This window comes from Paramisgurnus dabryanus, chromosome 12 (genome assembly GCF_030506205.2).
Source record: "Paramisgurnus dabryanus chromosome 12, PD_genome_1.1, whole genome shotgun sequence".
Lineage (NCBI taxonomy): Eukaryota > Metazoa > Chordata > Actinopteri > Cypriniformes > Cobitidae > Paramisgurnus > Paramisgurnus dabryanus.
Genome location: NC_133348.1, coordinates 1,949,157 through 1,976,582, shown reverse-complemented (window position 1 = coordinate 1,976,582; position 27,426 = coordinate 1,949,157). Strand labels below are relative to the sequence as shown.

At 37.7% G+C, this 27,426-nt stretch overlaps 2 protein-coding genes and 2 long non-coding RNA genes across 23 annotated transcripts in view; 2 read left to right on the top strand and 2 right to left on the bottom strand.

The window, feature by feature from the left end:
• The window catches only part of txlnba (taxilin beta a), a 23,824-nt gene extending 17,245 nt beyond the window's left edge, over window positions 1-6,579 (top strand). For 2 of the 3 annotated variants that reach the window (XM_065256122.2, XM_065256123.2), the window contains exons 6-10: window positions 673-792; window positions 1,474-1,548; window positions 4,417-4,509; window positions 4,726-4,821; window positions 4,904-6,579. In XM_065256122.2, coding sequence (XP_065112194.2) covers window positions 673-792; window positions 1,474-1,548; window positions 4,417-4,509; window positions 4,726-4,821; window positions 4,904-6,298 — 1,779 coding nt within the window. In that variant the 3' untranslated portion in view covers window positions 6,299-6,579. Of the gene's footprint in view, window positions 1-672; window positions 793-1,349; window positions 1,425-1,473; window positions 1,549-4,416; window positions 4,510-4,725; window positions 4,822-4,903 lie in introns of all 3 variants that reach the window. The other variant, XM_065256124.2, reaches the window with a different exon arrangement.
• On the bottom strand, window positions 6,364-27,426 carry heca (hdc homolog, cell cycle regulator). The gene is made up of 4 exons (XM_065256125.2): window positions 26,630-27,426; window positions 14,284-15,381; window positions 13,396-13,550; window positions 6,364-9,954 (listed from the first exon to the last, which is right to left on the bottom strand). The coding sequence occupies exons 1-4, from the start codon at window positions 26,778-26,780 to the stop codon at window positions 9,790-9,792; spliced, it is 1,569 nt and encodes a 522-aa protein (XP_065112197.2). The 5' UTR covers window positions 26,781-27,426; the 3' UTR covers window positions 6,364-9,789.
• Window positions 17,557-21,876, bottom strand: LOC135745094 (uncharacterized). 2 transcript variants are annotated; one of them, XR_012338087.1, is made up of 4 exons: window positions 21,750-21,876; window positions 20,660-20,801; window positions 19,136-20,283; window positions 17,565-17,696 (listed from the first exon to the last, which is right to left on the bottom strand). It is a non-coding gene; the product is annotated as an uncharacterized lncRNA (long non-coding RNA). The 2 variants fall into 2 exon arrangements; XR_012338088.1 differs by lacking the exon at window positions 21,750-21,876 and having other exon boundaries at window positions 17,557-17,693; window positions 20,660-20,797.
• On the top strand, window positions 17,587-26,448 carry LOC135739290 (uncharacterized). Of its 17 annotated transcripts, none has more exons than XR_012338077.1 (12): window positions 20,939-21,067; window positions 21,176-21,252; window positions 21,758-21,865; window positions 22,292-22,323; window positions 22,414-22,452; window positions 22,555-22,638; window positions 22,743-22,829; window positions 23,658-23,886; window positions 24,068-24,131; window positions 24,261-24,363; window positions 24,445-24,566; window positions 25,876-26,443. It is a non-coding gene; the product is annotated as an uncharacterized lncRNA (long non-coding RNA). The 17 variants fall into 17 exon arrangements; XR_012338080.1 differs by having other exon boundaries at window positions 21,758-21,828; window positions 25,876-26,442; XR_012338070.1 differs by lacking the exon at window positions 22,414-22,452 and adding an exon at window positions 17,587-17,724 and having other exon boundaries at window positions 20,682-21,067; window positions 21,758-22,323; window positions 25,876-26,448.

Below are 27,426 nucleotides of genomic sequence, written 5' to 3'. Positions count from 1 at the left end.
TTTGCATTTACTTTTTTTATCAAAATGTTTCATGACACCTCACAAGTCTAATTTCGCGAGAATCACCCATAGACGTTTTAAATGGGGAGGCATCATATATTGTTATGGATGAAGTCGAAAAAGTTGAGATACACTGCTGAAGAAAGAGGTCCAATGTGATATTAAACAAGAAAACATAACTATAAATCTTTTGTTGGGCCTGAAAAACATCCTTAACCAACTATAGTTCTCTTATTTTAGATGTAAGATTATGATTGGTTGATATAAATTATGTAAAAAAAAAACAAAGTTGATCCACTACTAAAATTTTCTACACTCTTAGGAAAAAGGTACAAAAGCTGTTCCAAGAAATCTCCGCCTATTTAAAGTGGACACTATACAATCCTGTATTGATGTTCTTTGTTCTAGATGAAAATCAATATCTTGCTGACCTTAAAGATATTTGAAGGGGTGATATCATGTGGAATCAAATTGTCTTTGATCTTTTGAAATAGGAGTTTAATGTAACGTGAAAAAATTCTGTATGTAACTCAGATCTTCCTCCAAAAGAATGCCGGAAATTGTCATAGAAATGTAATTATGGCTCTATTGTTGCTTAATAAACCTTGACTAACATGGTATGAGGACCTTGTAAAATAAAAATGTATGATATAATATGTGTTTTTCTTTTAGAGTTTAGAGAAGATCTTTAAACACAGAGATCTACAGCAGAAATTGTCTGATGCCAAACTGGAAGAAGCAAACATGCTACTTAACCAGGCAGAAGAGAAGCACAAGAGAGAGAAGGAATATGTAAGACACACTCCTTAGATATGCCTCATATAAACTAAAGGGCTTACAATTGGATTTGCATGTACTTATACTAAATACACATTTACAAAGTCCAAAATTAACATGCAATCAAATGCACGTAAATTTGTCTAATCCATATACACTGAAAGCTAACTTTAAATAACTGCAATAATGCCTTATTTTAATCACATTATACGTTTGACAGTCAGCTATGTTGGTTTTAAGCGACATGTGTGATTTAAATTAAAGCATCTACTTAAGTAAACAACTCTCCCAGCGACTTTTACATCAGTGGAAAATTTCCAATCCAAATGGGAAAATGCGCCTAAGTGACACATGTAACGTTATCCTCACCAAAGCGAGATCTCGAAAATCTCAATTGAAGTATTTGTGGAACTAAAGAATGAAGTGTGGCAAGTTTACTGGCAGATATTTATGGCCTGGACATTTTCTGGCAAAATGTTAATTTTGGACCCTGTTATAAAATAACAGAAAAATGTATATATACCCGTTAAGAGTGGGTACTTGAGTTAACATCTTACCATTTATGTTGTTAGTTGCTTAAAGAGGCAATTGATAAAACAAAGAAATGCTACGCAATGCGGGAGCAGGAGTTACAGATGAAGAAACAGGTAAAAATGAGTTTCTGGTCTCTCTCACCTGTTTATGTGTGTTACTCAGTTACTCACTCATGCTGCAGAATGGAAACTACAGGCAAAAGAACTGAAAGAACAGCACACACTCATGCAGGCTCAGGTGAATATCTTATCTGCTGCTGTGCCATTACCCATAAACCCATTCTCTATTCTCTATAGCTTTGACACCTATCTATACCCAGTTAACAACCCCATAAACAAATCTTTGATGGATAAACAATAGACAGATAGATATAAGGAACAGCACATAGTAATGCAGGCTCAGGTGAATATCTACTACTGTGCCATTACCCATAATCCCATTCTCTATCCCCTCTAGCTGGCACCTATCTATACCCAGTTAACAACCCTATAAACAAATCTTTGATAGATAGAAAGACAGACAGACAGATCAAACTAGACAGGCAGAAAGATGAAACAAACTAGACATACAGATAGACAGAACAAACTAGACAGGCAGAAAGATTAAACAAACTAGACAGACAGATAGACAGAACAAACTAGACAGACAGACCAAGACAGATAGACAGACAGACAGACAGAAGGAAGACAGAAAGACATATCAAACTAGACATACAAACCAAACTAGATAGACAGACAGACAGACAGAGGACAGAAAGACAGATCAAATTAGACAGACAAAACAAACTAGACCAAACAAGATGAAAAGACAGACAGAAGACAGACAGACCAAACTAGATAGGCAGACAAACTAAACTAGATAGATAGACAGACAGACCAAATTAATAGATAAACAGACCAAACAAGATAGACAGACAGACAGACAGACCAAACTAGATAGACAGACAGACAAACCAAACTAGACAGACAGACAGACAGACAGACAGACAGACAGGCCAAACTAGACAGACAGACCAAACTAGATAGACAGACAGACAGATCAAACTAGACAGACGGACAGACCAAACTACACAGAGAGACAGACCAAACTAGATAGACAGCCAGACAGATCAAACTAGATAGATAGACAGACAGAAAGATCAATATTAGACAGACAGACAGACAGACAGACAGACAGTCAGACCAAACTAGACAAACAGACAGACCAAACTAGACAGACACACAGACAAAACTAGACAGACAGACCAAACTAGACAGACAGACAGATCAAACTAAACAGACAGACAGGCCAAACTAGACAGACACACAGACCAAACTAGACAGACACACAGACCAAACTAGACAGACAGATAGACAAACCAAACTAGACAGACATACAGACAGACAGACAAACCAAACTAGACAGCCAGACAAACAGACAGACAGACAGATCAAACTAGACAGATCAAACGAGACAAATCAAACTAGACAGACAGACAGACAGACAGACAGACCAAACTACACAGACAGACCAACCTATGCAGAGAGACAGACCAAACTAGACAGACAGACAGACCAAACTAGATAGACAGACAGACAGAAAGACAGATAGACAGACAGACAAAGCAAACTAGACAGACAGAGAGACAGACAGACAGACAAAAAGACAAGACAGACCAAACTAGATAGATAGACAGACAGACAGATCAAACTAGACAGTCAGAGAGACAGACAGACCAAACTAGACAGACAGACAGACAGACAGAAAGACAGACCAAACTAGATAGATAGACAGACAGACAGACAGATCAAACTAGACAGAGAGACAGATCAAAATAGACAGACACACAGACCAAACTAGACAGACAGATTAAACTAGATAGACAGACAGACAAACAAACCAAACTAAACAGACAGACAGATCAAACTAGATAGATAGATAGACAAACAGACAGACAGACAGACAGACAGACCAAACTAAATAGACAGACAGACAGACCAAACTAAATAGACAGACAGACAAATCAAACTAGATAGATAAACAGGCGAACAAACACAAGGAAGACAGAAAGACAGATTAAACTAGACAGACTAAACAAGATAGACAGTTATAAGGAAGACTGACAGACAGAAATACAGATAAAACTAGATAGACAGACAGACAGACCAAACAAGATAGATAGACAGACATACCAATCTAGATAGACAAACAGACAGACAGACAGAACAAACGAGACAGACCAAACTTGATAGGCAGATAAACGAAAGACAGACAGACAAAAGGAAAACAGAAAAACAGATCTAACTAGACCGACAGAAAGACAGAACAAACTAGATAGACGGATGGATCAAACTAGATAGACATAAAGACGAAACTAGACAGACAGATAGTTTTGTAGGATAAATGCAAGTGAAATAATGTAGTGAAATAAATATGCAGCTCTTGTCTAACGGTTTGTAAATCAACACAAAGATGCTGATGCTATTTACATTATGCAGTTTGACATTAAGGTAATTACAGTAACCGCTATATAAAGACTTCCTTCCCCTCAGCAGTCTACTGACAGACAGAAAGATATTATGCTGTTAAATTATTATAGTGTCTATGCTAAATAATAACTGAAAGCTATGAATTGATTCACTGCTGCTATTAAAAAACAATGGGTGACGTTCTGAGTGAGTGAATGAAGAAGAGATTCATTTATAATAAAGTTTTAAGTTTTTGAATGGACAATTTGCCTTGATTAATTAATATAAAATAAACTGCAGCTGTAATCATTACTCTTTACATCAAGGCTATATTCAAATGACACATAACCTAGATACACAGGAAATTCAAATCTCATTTGGGGTCCTAGGACAAAATGAGATCAGGAAATTCAAATCTCATTTGGGGTCCTAGGACAAAATGAGATTTATTAAAACCTTGACTGGTTCATGATGTTATTCAGTGTGGTGTGAAAAAGAATATAAATACCAGATAACTGAATACACGAAGTACTGAGCAAAAGAAGTTGAAATGTTAATAATTGTCATCATCATGCATGCATGTTATTGTTTTTTTTAAATACTTCTTTTTTTTTGCTGCTTTTTTCATAGAGTCTAATTCAAATCTTATTTTTTGTAGCTAGTGTTGTATTCCCAAAAATTTGAAGAGTTCCAGGCTACACTGGCGAAGAGTAATGACATTTATGTTACTTTCAAACAGGAAATGGACAAGGTATGCATTTTCAGACGTTTGACACCAATAACTGTAGTCTTTTGGTTTGGAAAGTTTGGATGTTTTAAAGATTGTTTCAACACATGGTTGGCTTGAAATTGGACAAACCCAACCGTTGGTTTAAAGTAACATGAAAATGTCCAAATTTGACCCAACCATAGGTTGAAACAACCCTACATAGATGTCTAAGTGCTTACTTAATTTTTATTCAAACAGATGACGAAGAAGATGAAAAAGCTAGAAAAGGAGTCAAATATATGGAAGACACGGTTTGAAAGCTGCAACAAAGCTCTTGTTGAAATGATAGAGGAGGTAACGTTTAACTTCTTCACACATAACTATCAGCATTTGACTATTGGCTCTGCACTTGCTAACTATATGCTTATTCCAACAGAGATCAGAAAAGGCAAAAGAGTTTGAACTCTTCACTGTAAAGATTGACCGGCTGGAGACTTTATGCCGAGCCTTGCAGGATGAGAGAAAATGTCTGTACAGTAAGATTCAAGATATTCGTCTCCCAGACAAAGCAGCCATATCACCTCCACAAGTGGATGAGCTTCCAGACCTCGCCCAAATTTCTAACCTGGCTCCTAGCCCTTTAATGACCGCTGAGATGGAGAAGCTGCGACAGGAGCAGATCCGCCTGCAGGAATTTGCCGCCGCCTTGGCAACTCCCATAGCAGATGAGAGTGGGGAAACAGACAGTGAGGAAGATGAGTCTAAACTAGAGTTGCCAACTGTTCCTGAGGTCCCAAAAATTGAACTCAAAAAAGAAACAGATGAGCTGAAATTAATTCAACAGGAACCATGTATCGCAGAGGATAAAAAAACGGAGGCTGTTGTTGCCGATGAAAAGAAGCCATTACCCACAAATCCTGAACCAACCAAACCTGAAGCAGAAACCAAATCTCCCCAAGACGAAGAGAAGCCATCACCCACAAATCCTGAACCAATCAAACCTGAGGAAGAATCCAAACCTCCCCAAGATGAAAAGAAGCCATCACCCATAAATCCTGAACCAATCAAACCTGAAGCAAAATCCAAACCTCCCCAAGTTGAAGAAGAGCCATCACCCACAAATTCTGAACCAACCAAACCTGAAGCAGAATCCAAACCTCCCCAAGTTGAAGAAAAGCCATCACCCACAAATTCCGAACCAACCAAACCTGAAGCAGAATCCAAACCTCCCCAAGTTGAAGAAAAGCCATCACCCACAAATTCCGAGCCAAAGAAACCTGAAGCAGAATCCAAACCTCCCCAAGTTGAAGAAAAGCCATCACCCACAAATTCCGAGCCAAACAAACCTGAAGCAGAATCCAAACCTCCCCAAGTTGAAGAAAAGCCATCACCCACAAATTCCGAACCAACCAAACCTAAAGCAGAATCCAAACCTCCCCAAGAACCTCAACAACCGGAAATTACCAAACAACAAGAGTCAGCCAAAGAGAAACCAAAGCAAGAAGAAGTGATAAAAGCGATCAAACTAGAAACAGTCAAACAAGAACCTACTGAGCCACAGCCTGTTGTGAAAGAAGAGGCAATTCCAGAACAGAAGACCGTTGCAGTTGTTAAATCCGAGCTACCTAAAACAGAGTCCTCCAAACAAGAGCCCCCCAAAGAGGAGCATGTTCAGAAAGATGAAGTTGCATCAGACGGAGCCAAAGCACAGGCAACAAAATCTAAAGCCCCAAAATCCCAAGAGGCCAAATCAAAGAACGGCAAACCTCAGTCTAAAAAACAAGCTCCTTCCAAGAAAAAGGGTTCTGCTAAGGGTGGAAATAAAAGCTAGGCCAAATAAGAGTGCAATACCATATAGGATTTTCTATATTGTCAAATCGGTTTGTTTTAGTGTAGTTGTGTGTCTTGATGTTTGCGAGTTACAGGTAACATATAAGATGACAAACAGGTCATAAGCTGCTTGCCTTTCCAGAAAGTTTTACATTACGGGTGGTTTGCATAGTTTACGTTTTGCATAGTTTTCAGAATGTAACGTGGTTTTTTTTATTTTTAAGGTAATACTCAAGTATAATACTTGTAATACTTTCAAATAAACATCTGTTGACAATCCTACACCTCCTGTTGTTTTTCACTAACCTAGTTCTGGACACTGCAAGTCTTGCAGTATTATCAGAAAAGTAAAAGCCGTTTTCTTTCAACAAGTCACACAAGTATGGGAATCTTTATTGTCGAGAACACAAATGGTGCGTGAGTCAAGGATGAGCAATGGTAATAGCATTTGGCCAATTAAAAAGATTTAAATTCCCCATCATAGAAAATTGCTGGTCACTAGCATACAGTAACTCCTATTGCACACCACGATTTTAACCCAAGCAGTTTCCATGGTTACAGCCTAAAAAGGCAAGCAGCTTTCATGCATGTACACTTCACTGTGATTTCTATACCTGCAGGATGAAAACGTATTGACCTGTATTTATATAGAAATGTATTTTTATCCTTTTCCATTCTTAAAACTGACTCATGGGTCACAAATGGTGACAAGCTTTGCAAACAGATAGACTCCATGTTCAAACATAAATATAAATTGAAAAATTTTAGTCCTATTGCATCACAAATCCTTGTAAAGTTTTGTGCACACCGCCAGCAACTAGCAACGGCGCAGCGACATGATCTCATTCATTTCAATGGAAACTTGGTGAATTCCAGTGACACCAGCGACAACAACAGTTGGCAACAAAAAGTGGATGTGTCCAGCTACGTGACAAAGTTGAGAACAGTAAATTTTAAATTTAATAACAAGATGTGTCACTGGTATTGATATAAATGGGGGACATTGCAAAGGTTAGAATGGCCGCTCAAGTCCCGCCTCCCAGGAAAAAGAGCCAATCGACAGCCGTTAAAGAATGGAATCCTTTGAGGGAGGGATTTTGCACATGCACTAACAAGACCTGGAGGCATTGCAAATATGGCGGAGCAGTGACGCAAATTCCTTTAAAGGACTTTGGAACAGTTCAACTTTATTCAAATGACAAGCTGCTTTCGGGAGTGACAGCCAATGGGTCTCATTCATGAAACATTCGTAAATATATGAGTAAATATGTGAGTGATTTGCATGTAAACAGACCTTCCCGAAAACTCTCCTCCTGATTCACAAATACTTCGTAAACGTCAGATTTGATAGTTAAATGTGTGTATGTGTTAATGAATTCCTATCAATCGTACATGGGACGCGCGTGCACGCTTATTCTCAATTACCATAAATACTGCCCATTAAATCCGACTGAAAACTATATATGGGCATCATATTATGACACCAAACTAAGGATTTCAACATGTCTTCTTAAAAGCAAATGAAAAAGAAAAAATTTGTCAGATGCAGAAATTGAAGTTTTATTATCAGAAGTTAATTCAAAAAGTCAAATTTTATTTTCAAGCATACATAGTGGCGTCTCAGGTCCTAAAAAAAAGGAAGCTTGGCAGCACATTACAGATGCTGTAAATGAAATTTCATCTGTTAATCGAACTGAAACTTGACTGCAAAAAACGAATTAGTTAACTTCAAAAAAATCTTCAAAAATAAAAAAATATAATTTTAGAGAAAATACACAAGCAGTTTACATTTGAGCAGATTTAACTTTTCACAAAAGAACTGGTCTGGGTAGCCTGAAACAACTCATTAACCAGTCTTCATTCTCGGCAAGTCTGCGCGTCTCTGAAAATACGCCTTTTGCGCAGCGCTCTGCCAAATCTATATATTAGCCTATCGTAAATGTGTTATGCCTGATTTTGGCAAAACGTTCGGATGTTAAACGCACCATTTACGCGTGGCTGGGAGCAGGTGTAGATTTCTTTCGTACCAACTAACATTTGGAAAATACACACATTTTCATGAATCCAAAAAATGTACGCCAAAAGGACTTTACGAACGATTTACACAAAAATTCGTTATGCTCGTGTTTCATGAATGAGACCCAATGAGTGTGAAGCAGTGGAGTTAGGGTTAGCGGTTTATTAGCACTATTTATTCATATCACATATATGACACATTTTATTCTGACTTAAAGGTGGGGTGCACGATATTTGAAAAAATGATCAATCAAAAAAAGGTCCAGATTATATTGGGGTAAGAGGCGTGTTTGTTTATGTGATTTCAAATGTCAACATAGGCTTTCAGAGATCATGCACCCCGCCTTTAACAACAGATAGTCATCGGGGAAAGCCAGCAAGTACTGCATGTACTCAGCTTGACCTTTAATCTTAAGCATAAATTAAAGAGATGTTAAAGTATACATTTATAAATACATTTAAAAAGGTGTTCACAAATTTTATAGAAACTAAGATTTTGTAGAAAACCATGTGCATCTTATGTGGACTTACTTTGTTTGTGCTGAGGTGGCAGGTTTTTTATTTTTTATTGAATCTTATCTTCATTTTAAAAATTACAATAAGCAACGACATGTGACCCTGTCCGTGAAAACCCAACTTAAGTTTTTTATAAAATCATCCTACATACTGTAAAGAACATTCTGTGACAATATAACCTTGATATATATATATATATATATATATATATATATATATATATATATATATATATAAATCTTTAATACAGACAATTGTAATACATGCTTTTTAAATTTTAAATTGGTAGGGGATGTTAGAGACTTTAGTTTGCACTATTAAGCACCTGTTTAATCATGTTATGCTAACCAAGTCATTTTCTCTATTTCTAGTTTTCACTATAATCTTAATCAAAAATAAAAAGCTATAAATATGTATGTCACACTTAATCACTTTCTTTGTTTTCCAAGATGTTGAGCACTGCTTGATTGATCAAAGACACTGTCTTGTCTGCGATAATGATGTTCATTGAAAACTGCCATTTGATATGTAAAACAGGAATTATGTGGAAAGCCCCTGGGCAAAATAGGATTTGAATAAAAGAGGTTTTAGATCAAAAGATATCTGACCAAAGCATGGAATAATTCATTATACTCTGAAAAAGGAGATATCCTTTTATATATTTTATTGTTTTCTTGGTTTTTGTACAAAAGAGCAAATTTGGCATACAGAGATACATTCACTTGTCACAGTTTTGTTGTTGCTTTATTTTAAATGTAAGCTCAAACATTTCAGGGATGGCAAAGCACGCCTTCATTTTCTTAATAAAAGATGACGTCCTAACATTGCGTTTTCTTTGATTCGTTCTATTTTGTCCTAAACAGAACTAAACCCACACAAAGTTTCAACAAGAGCTCAAAAAAGTTATTCTATGAATAGTAAAAAACAGAGAAAATTACTAACATGCAATTGCAACTTTTGTCAATAAGCTTCGAGTACTTTAAAGGAGGAGAATGGCTTTACAAAGTGATAGTCCAGATTGCCGCAGTGCGGACACTGCTGTACATTGCTGTATTCGGAGAAATACTGCATGCCAACACGTACATCTATGACCGGTTTCCCACAATGCTTGCAGTTTAGCCGGGCCTGAGCAGACAGAGAGAGTAGAAATGCATTTAAAACAAATAAACTTCAAGAAGGGTGTGCATTAAAGGATTAGTTAAATTTCTTTTAAAAAATCCAGATAATTTCCTCACCACTATGTCATCCAAAATTTTGATGTCTTTCTTTGTTCAGTTGAGAAGAAATTAAGTTTTTTAAGGAAAACATTCCAGGATTTTTCTCATTTTAATGGACTTTAATGGACCCCAATACTTAACAGTTTTAATGCAGTTTAAAATTGCAGTTTCAACGCAGCTTCAAAAGACTCTAATGATCCCAAACGAGGCATAAGGGTCTTATCTAGCAAAACGATTGTCATTTTTAACAAGAAAAATAAAAAATATGCACTTTTAACCCATAAATTCTCTTCTTCCTCCGGCTGTGTGACACGCCAGCGCGACCTCACGTAATTGCGTAATGACGTGGAAAGGTCACGTGTTACATATATGAAACGCACATTTGCGGACCATTTTAAACAATAAACTGACACAAAGACATTAATTATATCATTCGACAAACAACAACGTCGGAACGGCCCTCTTTCTCCACATTTGTAAACACTGGGGCGTAGTTTCGATACGTCATCCGTGACCTCTTGACGTGATGACGCATTACATGAGGTCGCGCTGGCGCGTCACAGGACCAGAGGAAGACCAGAAGTTGTGGTTTAAAAGTGCATTTTTTTTTCTTGCCAAAAATGACAACCTTTTCGCTAGATAAGACCCTTATGCCTCGTTTGGAGTCCTTTGAAGCTACGTTGAAACTGCAATTTTAAACTGGATTGAAACTGTTAAGTATTGGGGTCCATTAAAGTAAATAAAAAACATAATTTCTTCTCGACTGAACAAAGAAAGACATCAACATTTTGGATGACATGGTGGTGAGTAAATTATCTATTTTTTACCACAAAACCAGACATAAGTGGCATGGGTATATTTGTAACAATAGCCAAAATTTTTGGCCACGAATGTTCAAAGAAGATATTTTGTAGATTTCCTACCATAAATATATAAAAATATCATTAGTTTGGGGTGGTCATTAATAATATATGTTGCTAAGGACTTAATTTTGACATCTTTAAAGGCAATATATAAATTTTTTGCACTCTTAGATTCCAGATTTTTAAATACTTGCATCACAGCCAAATGTTGTCCTATCCTAACAAACTATACATCAACGAAAAGCTTATTTATTCAGCTGATATATTAACCTCAATTTCATTAAATAAACCCATATGACTGGTTTTGTGGTCCAATGTCACATTTTTCTACTAATGAATCACTTTCAAAGGTTTGCCTACACTGTCACAAACAAAATGGTCAAAAAAGGTTCCATGATGTCAATGGGGCAGTACCCTTTAAATGTGTCCTAATACCATTTAGGTACAGATATTTATACATTTGGTACCAATATGTATCTTAGAGATACTAATATTTATCTTTGAGGTACTAATATGCAATTTTTGTTACCAATATTTAACTTTTTGAAAGTATGACAGTTAGGGACCATTTTTGGACCCTTTTTTTCTGTCAGTGTAGGCAAATTGTCATTTACACAGTGGCAGCTCGTGACTGCTCATCCTAGGGGCGCAAATTCAAAATATGTGTTTGTTGCGTCATGTGAACCGCATCGCGTGTTTTGTCAAAATAAGTGCCTGCTGCACACGCGTCAAAACCGTTTATGATAAAAGAGACGCTCACATTCACAAAATACACGCAAGACACTCCCTAAACAGTAAACTCTGATTACGCATGAGATTATGCGAGTATCTGGCAAACGCAAGCGTCTCTTTTATCATAAACCCTTTAGACGCATCTGCAGCAGGCACTTATTTTGACAAGACACATGATGTACATAGGATCACTCAACGTGCAGAACACATATTTTGATATTATGAACCACACACATGACGGGCTACATACATGTTGTGATGAACTTCGCATTGAGCGCACTCAAAAAAAGAAGTCACCGGCCGCTACTGCATTTACAACTGGGTGTACCTGTGGCTTTTTAAGGAAAAGAGTTCTCTGTTTTTAGGTCTACATACATCACTTTAGTGTTTTATGTATATTAATGAAGTGCAAAATAGTGATTTAATAGTGAAAACACAAAAATGTGATATTTTGAGCAAAATTTTTCTTATGGATCAAACATTAAGTGTTCAATCCCATTGAACACACATACGGATAAAAATTTGTAGATTGAATGCACTGTAAGTCACTTTGGATAAAAGCTTCAGCCAAATGCAAAAATGTCACTTATTTAGTGCTGGGAAAAGATTAATCGCATACAAAATAAAAGTTATTTTTTTTTTGCATAATATATGAGTGTGCGCTGTGTGTAATTATTATGTATATATACATACACACACATTCATGTATATATTTAAGAAACATTTACATGTGTATATATATTTATTTATATTTTTATATATTCTATATTAACAATAAAAATGGATATATAAATAAAAATGTTCTGAAATGTATATATGTATGTGTGTGTGTGTGTGTTTAAATGTACATAATACTTACACACAGTACAGACACATATATTAGTGAAAAATTCACTTTTATTTTGTATGCGATTAATCGCGATTAATCTTTTCCCAGCACTAAAATATATCAATAAGGGATGCATAACGATTCATTTATAGAAGAATAAAAGTTTTTGTTACATCATATATGTGTGTGAACGGTGTATAATAATTATGTATATATAAATATACACACATGCATGTATAATTTTAAGAACTTTTTTATATATATTAAGTATTTATATTTTATATAAATTATACATAAATATACAAATGTATATACACATGTAAATATTTCTTAAATGTATACATGCATGTGTGTGCATTTATCTATACATCTTGTTATACACAGTTTATACACATATACGATGTAAACAAAACCATTTACTCTGCTATAGATTAATCGCGATTAATCGGTATGCATCCCTGTTTATATAAGGCATTTCATTTGCACTTTTCTTAATGTTTACATCAAACGAAACTTAATATCAATTGTAAATGGGGTCTAAAACTATTATATACTTATCACAACTTGCAGCTGGGTAATAAAGGCCCCAGTATTTTTCATTATTTCACGTGTGATATCATTGCAAGTATAATCTTCGAAAGCTTCTTGGAAACTTTGTATTGACCATTAAACACATTTTAACTGGAATTAGTTGAAGACCATGATGTAATATGACTTTGACACAAACACCCTGTTCCTATTTATTTCTTAACTTAGTCTGTCGTACCAAAGCTCCTAGAAACATTTGCATAGCCGTTTCAAATTTCTTCCTAAACTGGGGCCTTAATTCTCCTAAATTTAACTAAACATTTGTATATAGATGCTGTTTTAAGAAAATGTGACCCTTTGGCCAGTCCTTATATGAAAACACAAACAAATGCATTACCTGGCAGCATGGGGATGCAGCCAGTATGTCGTATGTGTACATGGTGCCCAGCTGGTGCCAGCTTCCATCCCACCTTGACTTGCATTTAATACACACGATTTTGTGCACTCCTTCGAGGCAGTCGACACAGATGGCATAAAGATGCATCAGCCTCCCTTTTGAAAATAACCAGAAAATACTTTTAAACAAAATTCGACTCTAATGAATGAAAATATATTAATGATATGCCATGATCAAATCATTGATAGCAGCCATGCTTCTTTAGTACATGAACACTGGCAGTGAATTAAAAAAGGATCTGCTTTATCCCCAATCAACTTGAAGCTATTAAAAGCTTGTCTTGCTCAAAATGTCCTTCCTTTGGTTTTGAACAGCAGCAGTCATATCTCAAACAGTCACTATATGCTACTTAAATACACTTGCCTTGAACTGATTTTGCATTGCAGTGAAGGTGCACCCTTGTGCCAGTGCTACAAATGGAAAATATTTTGCTGTTCTGCAATTTTATCAGCCACAAATACACAAATTCCTTTCTAATCAGGACACAAAAGACCTGGGACCAAATACTGGGAGACGTTGAAAATACTTATTTGAAGGAACTGTACGATACAGCTTTATGTGTGTTCCTGTAGCACAACTAACCAGGCAGGCAAAAGATCATGGGTTCGATCCCAATACTGTATGATTTTCTTTAAAGTCTGTGAACTTAATGTGTAAATATTGATAGCCCCATGATGAAGGGGTCTTAGTTGATCTTTTTTGTGGCAAGCATGACCTTTGCATTAAATTGCCTTCCTAATTATTTTGTAACTTAAGTATCATCAACCTACATTGATATGCAAATATAAGAACCTGACCCAATGGAGTGTGAATGATGGATTCCCTCACCTTGTAAATGGCACGGCACGTCATACTCAATCTCATCATGGCGAGAAGGGCTCAGAAACAGTGTTCCGTCCACTAAAGGAAACTGTTCAAAAATGGGCAGAGTGTGATGGCAAAGGGCACAGTTCACCACATTACGGTGACTCGCGCTGAGAGCCGAGAGGATGAACTTCCTAAGATCCTCTCCCTGGCCGGCTTGGGCATCGTCTTCCATCCGCACGTGGTAGGTGTTGAGCTTGTGTCGAGGAATGTGCGTGAGCAGCTCGGAGAGATCCAGCCTCCGCAGAAACTGCACGGGGTTGTCTCCCGGAGAGAGGCGAGGCAGGCACATGCCGGCAGCCCCTTGCTCCAGGTGAGCACCGCGTGCCACCATGTTTCCGGGCAGAAAATGCTTCCTTTGACTATCCGTATGTACGGCATTCTTCAGAAACTCTCCCAGGTGCATCGAGGTGCGTGGCACGCCGAAAGACTGGGGTGAGAAGGAGAAGCCGGATGTTGGCGACTGAGCAGGGGACTCGCACGGGGACCGGAGACCGTGGGAACCCCCACCACAAGCACCGGGAGGAATCCCATGGCCTCTGTCCTGAGCACCCTGCCAATCCACCGACTGTCTGCGAGGCAACTCCTGACAAGAGCCACGATGAGCCAGTTTATGGCTGCTTGATGATTTGCCTTTCTTGGGCTCATCGGAAGCTTCACCCCCGCAAGCACCACCTGCGGAGGCACTGAGGCTGAGCTTCCCGCTTCCCTTCTCCGGCATCTTTTTCTTCCGCTCATCATGCATGCGTTTTACTTGGTACCAGTCCGTGTCTTTTTTCAGGTGTCCTTGGCCACAGCGGCAGGAGCAGAAGCGGAAGGCCAGATCGTAGCCTTTTTTGGTCCACATGTTCTGTCGGCACTGCTTCTCGTTCCAGCTGCGGGCTCGGCCGATGCAGTTAAACTGCACTAGTATGCTGCTCTCCCACTCGTAGAAACACTGCAGGTGCATCCAGTTGCCATAGGGGCAGAGTTCACTGTTGCACACCACCCGCTGGTAGTCGTCCTTCTCAAGGTCAATGGGACGACCTAAACTGCACACCAGTGGGGTGGCACACGGGGCTTCTGCCAGAGACAGTGAAGATTAAATTAGCATGAGCTTGTTATGTGTGTATAAGTCAAAAAATTGTAACGCCAACTATATGTAGTCATAACATTTCTACTTATGTGCTATTCAGCAGAATTATAAAGACAAACTGAACAAACAAAACCTTTCCGAAAATGTATGAATGAATGAATGAATAAATGAATTTATGATTATTAATTAATAAATTGCAACATTATACAATACATTTGAAAACAAACCTTCTCAAAATGTAATTTTTTGTGCTTCAGACAGTGGTGGCTCTAGACTGCTCTTCCGAAGGGCGCAAATTCAAAATATAATTCACTGGCTTCAGACATCTTACTGACAGACTGTTCAATGTAAAGGCATTATGTGCTATTTACGAGAACACTGTGGGTGAAATTCCCACTCAGCACTAAACAAATGTTATGCAACATGTCTATGAATGAAGTATGCATGCATGTCTCATGGGAGACTGACAGAAATACAATCACATCAATGTGTGTGAATCATAACAGATATAAATATATATATATGTGTGTGTGTGTGTGTGTGTGTGTGTGTGCATTACTCATAGTTGACAACAAAAGTGTTTTTAATACGCCAAGAGTCAAAGAAAATGAATGCATTATTAAAGACAATAGATATAACTGTACCTCAATATGTATGCTATTATACAACATGAATGTGCATTACCGACAGCCAGTACACTTTTTAAAAATAAAGGCTTTTTAAGGGTTCTTCGCAGGGATGCCATAAAGAACCATTTTATGTCAAAGGTTCTTAAAATAAACTATTTTTGCAGAACCTTTTGTTCAGCTTTTGTGCAACAGAAAGTTCTAGATATTAAAGGTTCTGCAGACTATAAAAATGTAAGAAAAAAATGGTTATTTAAAGACAATGGGCAATTTTGGAAACTTTATTTTTAAGAATGTAGGAAAATGAACCATGGTGTTATTATAGTAAAAGTGTTCTAACCATGATTTTATGGTGGATTGATTACCGTTTGTATTACAATATGGTTAAACTATAGTGTAAATTTGCAATACTGTAGTAAAACAATGGTTCATTCAAGTACCCTTGAACGGGGCCTACACAACCACCTTACAGTTCAGCTTAAGACGATAAAGTGAAATCTGGAAAATTCACAGTCATAATAATGCACAGTACAGGAATGATGATGATGATGGTGTTGGTGATGGCCCAGCAAACAGGGGACGTCCCCCGGACGTCGCGAACGTCCTCTTAGGTCCGCATAAGGTCCTCAATTGGTCCGCATTGTAACGTTCGCTGGCGGACCTTCCGGGGACGTCCGCATATGGTCCGCTAAATAACGTTCGCTGGCGGACCTTCCGGGGACGTCCGCATAAGGTCCGCTAAATAACGTTCGCTGGCGGACCTTCCGGGAACGTCCGCATATGGTCCGCTAAATAACGTTCGCTGGCGGACATTCCGGGGACGTCCGCACAAAGTCCGCTAAAAACCGTTTTCTGGCGGACCTTCTGGTGACGTCCGCATATGGTCCGCTAGACAACGTTCGCTGGCGGACCTTCCGGGGACGTGAAACCACTCGAAGCTTTAATATAAACCCATACACATTTAACCATAAGAGTTACCCTTTTATGCAACATCAAAGTAAAAATGCTGTTTTTGCTATGGCTTTACTAATGAAAATCGTAATTTATAGTATCTAATATTAAGAATTTCTTAATTTATAAACTACTTAGTATGCTTTACTGACTATATTACATAGATTCCATTAAAGCTGCTTACAATTGTTCTATAATTTTATTGCATTTAAAGTAAATGAAAGATCTGGCACCTTTGTCTTTTTTAGTAAATGATTTTCTCCACTATTCCTAACACATAACTATGGTCAATAAATCGAAATCACAATGCACATATTCATGTAATAGTTAAAGAATCCACCATTGTGAAGTTACATATCACTCAATTAAATATAAATGAAGTGCAAAGACTTGTTTATTTTATTAATATGACACATACATTAATATGAGTGTTGTGTGGTTCTTCAAGCGTTGTCTTTCTCATATATGAAGCACTGCATGATAAATAATTGTAAAAATCTATATAAATACATTATATCAAGGAAAAACAAATTTAAATCTACAACTACAGTTCAAATGTAAAACTTTTTGCATAGTTATTATTGCGAAGGATTCAAAATGCAAGCAAAGCAATGCAAACAGAAATGTAGAATGACAGTCGCTCAATCTGTTGCAAGCAATGACTTTCAAACAGCAAGTGCTAAAGAAGCCAAACACGCAGAATTACAAGTCCAACGCTGAAACTGCTGGAAAAGAACAGTGAAAAAGATACAGGTAAGACATTTACACATTTTTAGGTTTAGTATCAAATTGCAATGGTAACACTTTACAATAAGCTTGTATTTGTTAGCATTTGCTACCATGAACTAACAATAAACAATACTTCTACAATATTTATTTATCTTAGTTCATGTTAATTTCAGCATTTGCTAATCCATATTTAAAATCAAAAGTTATATATGTTAAATGTGTATTATATTTTGTTGTGGCATCTAGCGGTGAAATTGCAATCAACCTCAATTTCGAAACGCAATGAGATTCTATGGTAGCTGCCACAGGACAAAAATGTCATCGTCTGAAGGCCATGTTATAGTGCGTGCGTAAGGTCTACACTGTAGGTTATCCCTAGCCTGAGCGTAGCTCTGCGTAGCCTGATTTTTAACAGCGCTTCAGTTCTACGCGGACTTCAAGCGCTGTTACTGGTCCATTAGAACCCCTCTCATCAGGTAAAAAACTGCATCATAGCCATTTCCAATTGCGACGGTGAGAACAAAGATAGGCAAAGTTGAGGAGTGATTTTACTCAAACTGCAACGATTCGCTGTTTATTTACTTCCATCAGTGGCGTTCGTTACTCCTCATCCGAGGGCCGCTAATTCAAAATAAGTGTACAGAGTATCATGTGCCTTTTTCAAAATATGTGTCCTGCGTGTTGAGAGATCCTGTGTGCATCACATGTTTTGTCATAATAAGTGCCTGCTGCACACGCGTCAAAACCGTTTATGATAAAAAAGAGACGCTCACGTTCACAAAATACATGCAAGACACTCCCAAAACAGTAAACTCTGATTACACATGAGATTATGTGAGTATCTGGCAATCGTGAGTGTCTCTTTTATCATAAACCCTTTAGATGCATCTGCAGCAGGCACTTATTTTGACATGACACGTGATGCACATAGGATCTCTCAAAGCGCAGAACACATATTTTGAAAAAAGAAACCACACACATGACGGGCTACATACATGTTGTGACGAACTTCGAATCGAGTGCCCTCAAAAAAAGAAGTCACCGGCCGCCACTGCTGTTGGTCTTCTCAAAACATACATAACAATCTGCTGTTTCTTCATTTGTGAGTTAAACTGGCCAAGCTGCTTCTGTGGTTACACGCGTGGAAACTGCCTACCAGCGGTCTGCATGCTATAATGAGCCCTTGAGACAACGTATGGACGAAACACGCTCTGTAGAACAGTTTGTCCGTTTTGGGCTACTGTAGAAACATGATGACTTTCATGTATGGTGGACCGCAGTGTTTAGACATAAAAACGGCTTACTCAAATGTATTCATCTGTGAAAGATAAAAATCTCCATATCTCATTAAATGTGAATAAATGTTAAGATCAAGAATTTTTTTTAACTTTTTTATAAGGTTTTAGGTTGTGATGTGTCAGATAAATTTGCTTACCTAAATCCTTCAAGCCACGAAGTAGGACACTTTTGGCGCTTTTCCACTGCATAGTATAACCCAGTTCAGCACAGCTCACTTTTGGGGGAGGAGTAATGGGATGGGGTTTCGGATGTGAAGTCATGTGCAAAGGTACAAAAATGCAGAGCACACCACCATGCCTATGTCTGCATGGCATTTTTGTAACTTTGCGCATGGCTCCGCATCCAAAACGCACCAAAAATATAGGCGTCATGGCTTAAATGTTCTGTCCGCGGAGAGCTGATACTGATGACACGGGTGTTTGTACAGAACCTGTCATGTGAGAGAGGTAGTGGAAAATGTAGTTGTGGCTGTCAATTTTGATTTTGTGGCTACATTCCATTAATATGCTATGTTGCTCCATGTTGTGTGTGTGTTTGTATCACATTTACGATGATGTTACGGCAGTAGAGGGGACGCAACTGTAACAATAAGCCTATAATCAGAGGTGCACATAACTTTTTTGGTCATGGTTCTAAAAGGAGCACCTGGAGAGCTTGCTCTCTTCCATTGGTAAAAAATGAAGCCGCCAGTGTCGCCGCTGACATCTTGGGTCTTGAGTCTGCGCAGTAGCAATTTCGGGACCAGTCCTGCACAGTAGTGAGCAGGATGTAAAGCCGCGAAATCAAGGCCCCGCCCTCACTCTCCCAGAATGTGCATACACAGCTGTCAATCATGACGTGACAACACCGTTTTATAGCATTAACTAACTAACTAAAAACAAACTTATTTTAAAAACAAACACTTGAATTTACATCAGCATGATAAAACCTACAGTAAATGACAAAAAACAGCTTGGTCTCAAGTCCCATTAAATAACATGGGGGAGGCGGGGTTTATGACCTATACTGGGACCAGTCACTGGGGAGTGATCGAGATGTTATGAAATCCCTTATGTTGCAGTAAATTAGCTAACTATGTAACAAAATTTCAGCAACGTTGGTACGCTGGAATTGTTTCTAATCGCGCATACACACCCTTATGTGCACCCCTGCCTATAATCTCACACACTCTGAAGCGATACTAAACTGTACTGGAAAAGCAATGAAAGCGGTATGAGCTGCATTGTGCCGAGCCAAGTTGTACCCTACATTGGAAAAGCGCCATATTATGACATCAGACCCTGCCTGGAACACAGAAAAGCATGAGACAGTAACGATGTTTGGTTGTGTTTGAATGCTTTCTCTGAACAAATTCCCCATGAACTATGCATGTAAACGAAATTAACCAAGCTACCTATTCTGTCTTTCCCCTTCTTATACATCCTGTAAAACCATAGCCAGAAAACTCACCATCTCAGCTTGTTATTAACAATATACTTATTTGTTCAAACAAATATAACTATATAACCTGCTATACAAGTCAAATATACAAATATAACTTATTAATAATCTTATTAACAAATATTACCAAATTAAACTATTTTAGCCAGGGAAACTTAAACGGCACTACACTGAAATGTCATATACTGGTATGGTTATAAAAGTATAAATTTTGACTCACAGCTCAATATGGTGGCCTGCAGGTCTTCATTCTTGATGGGATTCAGAAACTGAACTACTGTGTCTTCACAGACAAATAATCCAAAATCAGCCTAAGAGTGTGGAGTAAACAGCATCAAGCCTCTCTTTAATAGGGAACTCATCTATAAAAACAAACACTTGTTATACTTTTATGAATTATCAAGTTGTACAACACACAGCAATAAGGATTTAGACAAACAATCACAGATTTTATTAATTTTATTGTTGTGTCTAATATATATAGAAACAACGTGTGTTGTAAAAGAAAGGATGACAGCATATCTCTTTATCACGTGCCAGTATAGGCCCTGACTGCACGTGAGAACATTTGAATTATCTGGCACGAGGCCTCACACGTCATACTTCAACTGACACAACGGTCTCGATGGTAGGAATAAGCAAAAGCTCCTTTAAATTTCGTCATTTTTTTTATACACATCCCGTTTATTTTGTAGTTAATTGTTAAGTTAGTAATTTCGTAAATTTTTCGTTACAGGGTAAGATTTCGTTACCATATACAGTAAATATTGGTTCAAGAGGGCAGTTTGATAACTCAGTCGAGGTTTGTAAATGGTAAATAACTTATTCGAAGTTTGTAGCCATATTTAAGTAACTCGCTTACTTTGTTTCAGTGTTTGAGTAAATGTATAATGTTATTAAGTAATAATTAATATAAGTTACTGCGCGAGCTCATTACGGCCGTTTCTCAATCCGAAGGCTACTGGAGGTGGCATTTGTAGGCTGTATACGTCATCAAGACTGTCAGATTTAAGAATATTAACAATTCTAAAGTTGACTATTATTCTTAGTTAATCGTAAATTGTTGTAATATGCGTATGACTTGCGAATGTAATGCTCATTTAACTTAAATAAACCAGGCTTGATGACGTATGCAGCCTGCATATGCGACCTCCGCAGGATGCAGCCTTCCGTTTCAGAAACGGCCTACAAGTGTGAGCGTGCACGAGATTCTGTCTGAATTGATTCTTTAGTAATGGCAAAGCAAGCAAAAATTTACTGTCGTGGTGATTAAACGCATTTTAAAGTTTAAATTAAAACGCCTAACTCACCTTTCCAGGGGTTTCTGTTCCTGCAGTCTTTCAGGGGTGCTGGCGCGTATGACGATGCGGACATGAACAGCATACTACAGTATACCGCCACCTACTGTACTGTAGTACAATAACGTGTAGGATTGAATACTGTGCCAAACGCAGTAAAAAAAAAAAATAGCCATTTAATTCATTGTAAAAACAATGGACATGCCAGTTCAAGTAACTTGTGGGCTAAATCACCAAAATAAGTTTGTAGATGTGGTTCAATTATTTTTAATGTGCAGCATAATGAATCAGCCTGAATGCATGTAGCCTATGAACATATTGTTTAGACTTTATTTTTAAACCTTTATCTGGTGTATGGTTAAACCTTATGATGGTAGCAATTGAATACAAATCTTAAACTGAATCAAATCTCTTATAATAATACATAAAATCTCTGGGACGGTTGGGGGTACATCAGGGTAACATTTAAGCAGCTTAATTTTTTTAATTCTTTTATATATTTTGATGTGTATATATATATATATATATTTACTTTCTTTATTTTGTTTTCTCAGCTTTTAAACATCTAAACATGTCCTCCAAAAAGGTAAGTTCAGCACCAGATCAGCTTATCTTATACTGTAATATTGATACTGGTTTGAGAAAAACTAAGATTAAACATCCTACATGTTTCCAGGAAAAAGGAAAAAACATTGGAAAACAATTTTAGCCTAAGGTTTGAGAATAAAGCCAATGGTTCTCTATTAAGGCTAACTGTGTATATTGCCTTTGAGGACTGCAAGCTGAACTTACAGATTTATATGGACTTTACTTACAGGTTTCCTGTGCTGTTTTGCTCCATTTTACTGAACAAAATAAGGCTGAGGTAGCACCATCCTTGTGGTTAGAGTGAAAGAATGTGGTAAGATTTTATCCATGTTTTATAAAATACAAATAAACATGAACAACATGGTCAGCTACATATAAAAAATAAAAATAATCAAACATGCTTGTTTTTATCTGAAGGGTATTGAGACCAAAATAAACAATGTGCCATTCTGGACAAACAGCTGTGGACAATATGCAGTCAGAGTAGCCCATTTTCTCACACAGGTAAAGTATGCAAAGTAATACCAAACTTCTTTTTAACCTCAACAAATACTGTCAAGCCAAATATACAATGTTTGTATGAGGTACTGTGCAAAAGTCTTAGGCCAGCATGCTACCATTAAATTTGTGGTTTTTGCAATTGTGTAGTGATCATATATCATTATATCTCAGTTTCTTTATTAGGATACAACCAGAAAATACAGGAATGTGTATGTAGTATTAAAAACAGTATAAAAATTTAAGCTGAAGTGTCAAGTTTTTAGGGTAAACTCCCCTTTCACTTGAGCAATAGCAGGCAACTGCAGGATCTCTTAAACCTAAATAAAATCAAATCCTAATTCTAATCAATGACTTCAGTCTCCTCAAAAAAGCTCAAGATGTGTTTTGTGCCAAGAGAAGTCACATTAAATATGACTGATGTCTGAAGAAGACATTTAGTTCTAAAAAAAAATTTATTTTTAATTTTGAGTACATATTTCCTGTATTTTCTGTTTGTATCTTAATAAAAAAAGTGAAAAATAAATATGGATGGACATTAAAACTTTGCTAAAACAACAAAGCTGGTGATGGTGGCCTAAGACACTTGTACAGTAATGTATATTGACCAAGAGTTGGAATGATCAAGAAAAATACATGTTGTCTATCCATATTTTCTTTAAATGCACATTTATTCACAGTTCAGTAGGACAGTAAATTATCTAAGGGTAAAATCATTATTGAAGGTGATTTAATTGTCACTGCATTCATTGTTACATGATTTAAAACAGTGGGAATCATTGTGTAAGTTTCTTAATAATATCAAATACTTCTTTTTTGTCTTGTTGTTTCTAGACCTGAAGATAAGATTTCCAGTTTTAAAGTGAAGAAAATTTATCATTATTAACAGCAAATAGGAGTATTTCTCAGCTGAAAAGCCAGGTGAAACTATAAGGTCACTATGATTCACTTTCATATTATCATTCTTTTCAGATTTTTTTCCCTGTGTTTTTTTTTGTTAGATGAGGAGCAACCAGTAAGAAAAAGCAAAAAGATGTTTTGATGTTGCCTGAGGCACCTTATTGTGAGTACATTGTAATGTTATTAGTCATTTAAATTGTTATACTTCTGTGGAATTAAGAAACAATATATTTAATCTCAGTCTACAGTATTTGTAGTATAATGATGATTACTTGATTTAAATTTATTAATTGTTATATGCCTTGAGTGACTTACAAATGATTAATTGTTTTTATTGTTTACAGTTCCATTTCATGCACAATCACAAATGCAGCACATCAATCAATTTCTTCCAACCAGCGAATAAAGGTACACTATTTTGTTATTTTTTTATCTTAAATTATTGACATTGGTTTTCTTCCAGACAGACTTGTTGTTCATTTATTTTACTGGTATAGTTAGTAATGTTATTAATGTTTCAAAACACCTTCTTGAAAGAAATCTTGGAGTGGAGAATCATTCTGAAAGTAGACCAAATCCAGGACAACATCACAACAGTGGTCGGAAAAATGCAGCAAGCCAAGCTGACTTTCAAAAGATGGTATGTGCCATAACACACGCAACATTACTAGTCACTGCTGACTTTTTACCCATGTTTACTACGGATTGTTTTTGTTTGTAGATTCGTTATCTGTTTCTTCAGAGGGGAGGCAGTTTGGGAGATGGGAATTAGGAGGATGCTACAGTTACACAGGGCAAATTTCAGCAGCTCAGTTTCAAACTTGCAACTAACATTGAGTTAAAGTGAGTCTGTGTGAATATACTCTACATATTATACTTCAATATGCCTTTAACACAAAAAACTACAATAATATCAAAGATCAATATAATAAGACAACTTATATTATTTTATGTCATAGTAAAATATTGTGTGTGTGTGTGTGACCTATGCTCTCTCTGAGATGTGTATGTTCACTTTGTAGCTGGTCAGGGTGGAAGACCAGCTGACGTACCAGTTTTGCCAGGTTAAAGGACCAGCTTAAACCAGCTAAGACAGCCAACCAACTTAGCCAAGGTGGTATATGCTGGTGGGTCAGCTGGTCTTCCCGCCTGACCAGCTAAGACCAGCTACAAAGTGGCCAAAACCTCTGTAAAACAATCCTGCTACACCAGCCTGACCAGCTGAAACCATACTGGGAGTATTCATATTCATATCGATTTGCATTTACACATAAAATAGGTAACATACAGTACTGTGCAAAGTCTAGGCCACCATCACCAGCTTTGTTGTTTTAGCAAAATTTAAATGTCCATCCATATTTATTTTTTACTCTTTTTATTAAGATACAAACAGAAAATACAGGAAATATGTACACAAAATTAAAAACATCAGTCAGTATTTAGTGTGACTTCTCTTGGCACGAAACACATCTTGAGCTTTTTTGAGGAGACTGAAGTCATTCGATTAGAATTAGAAAGGATTAAATTTTATTTATGTGTAAGAGATCCTGCAGTTGCCTGCTATTGCTCAAGTTGAAGGTGAGTTTACCCTAAATACTTGAAACTTCAGCTTAAACTTTTATACTGTTTTTTTAATACTACATACACATTTCCTGTATTTTCTGGTTGTATTCTAATAAAGAGACTGAGAAATAAACATATGATCACTACACAATTGCAAAAACAACAAATCTAATGGTAGCATGCAGACTTTTGCACAGAACTGTATGTCCACATTTAGCCACCTTTACTTTGAGTGAACTGTAACAGCAACTATAATGCCATAAACATTCAATACTAAGGTAAAAGAGAGTTGTGCATGCTTTCTAGTTTTAGCACAGAATTCTGTCTCCCTTTTTTGCTACAGATTTTTTGCAAGACATTTTTGTCCAACCTAAAAACAACTAGTGCTGACATATATTAAAATACATCAGTGCCCTTTGTTTTTTTTTTACATCAGATTGCACACAAGTAATGTTTTAGTAAGGCATGTTTGTTAAAAATGGTTATATTTCATAATTAAACTGAGGCATAGTCCTGGTTTAAGCTCCTTGTCTGGGAAACCACCCCAATAAATACTTAACTTTTGAATGTGTTCGTTTCGTTGTTTTAGGTTAGAAGACCACGGAAATATTTGACATCGGAGTCCAGCAGACAGCCAGAGACACGCACACACACGCAGCTGAAGCGCGTTTGACTGACGCGTACGGGAGATCCGGCACGCGCACGGGAGCTCGCGCACGCTCACACAAACACGGAGCACAGGATAATTACAACTGTTTAATTAAAATAAAAGAACTTTGTGGTATACAATGTTTAGCGTGTCTGATTTCATTGGTTAGCAAGGAAATAAAACGACGTGCTGAGGACTTTAGGCGAACGTCCCCTAAAAGTCCCGAAAGTCCGCTGACCGTCCCGCGAACGTCCTCGCAAAAGTCCGGAGGACGTCCTCGCGGAAGTCCGCTCGACGTAACGGGAACCATACACGATGACGTTCGGGGGACGTTCGCCTAAAGTGCTTAGCATGTTATTTAGCTTACAAAAAAGGTCCCCATGACGTCCCCTAAAAGTCAATAAAGTCCCCAAAGCGTCATTTTGAACGTCCGGAAGACGTTTTTGCGGACGTTCGCAGGACGTCAAAAGAACCCTACACGATAACGTCCGGGGGACGTTCGCAGATGCCATTTAGGGGACGTCCTGGGGACCTTTTTTTGTTTGCTGGGGGCACGCGCAGGAAACAAGTTACTGCAAGTGGGACATTAGAAGGAAGACACTCGCATGCACGCGCGCACGTTCAGGTTGAAGTGGCGCTAATGCAACAACTCGGGATGCGTTTAATGCATCATTCCTTAACGTTACAATCTTACCGCTTCTGTTGTCGCTCGGCGGACCCGCCGTGGCCCCGGTCAACACCGAGGCAGGTCCTGCCGAGACCGCGGAGGCTCCATTTTCTTGCTCGTCTCCGCTACTGTTCGTGCGTTTATTTCTCTTCCCCTTGTTGCTCTTCTGGTTGGGCATAATGGATGTGAACGCGGTCTGTCAGCGACCGCCGAGCGTTTCTGCGGATGTCATATCAACGGTAAGTTAGTTGACGAACGCAACGCGAATGTTAACGCACAGGTGATGCAGATGTTACGGTTCGACCATCATCATCCACCTCCGGATCGTGCAGGCAGTGTTGACAGCAGAGGTACACCATGAAGAAGGCGTGTCCCTCTGTTGTTTTGATTCCTGCTCTGAAGAGAGAACGGTGTGCTCGATTTCATGCGGCGCTGCGCAGGCCATTTGGCATGTGGCATCAAAGTACCGCGAGAGTAATTCGAGAGTTGGGCTCTCGCGGTACTTTGATCTAATTGTCTGCGCAGCGTCGCATGAAGTCGTTGCTGAGTTCTCCAGGCTCCACCTCCAACTCTGATCCGAACTTGGAGCTCAGGGTTATTAATAGCACAGACTTAGAAAGGGTGTCCTGAGGAAATATTGAACCCACTGCTATAATTATAAAAGACTTTAAATGGTTTGCCAGATATAGACATTAAAGCTTTGCGGCTAACAATTTATTTATTTTCTTTTTAGTTGTGCATTTAACGACTAGTGCTGTGCTGCTTCACACTGCACGTTTATTTCAGTGTTCTTTTATTTCATACGCATTTTAAAATCTGTTTAT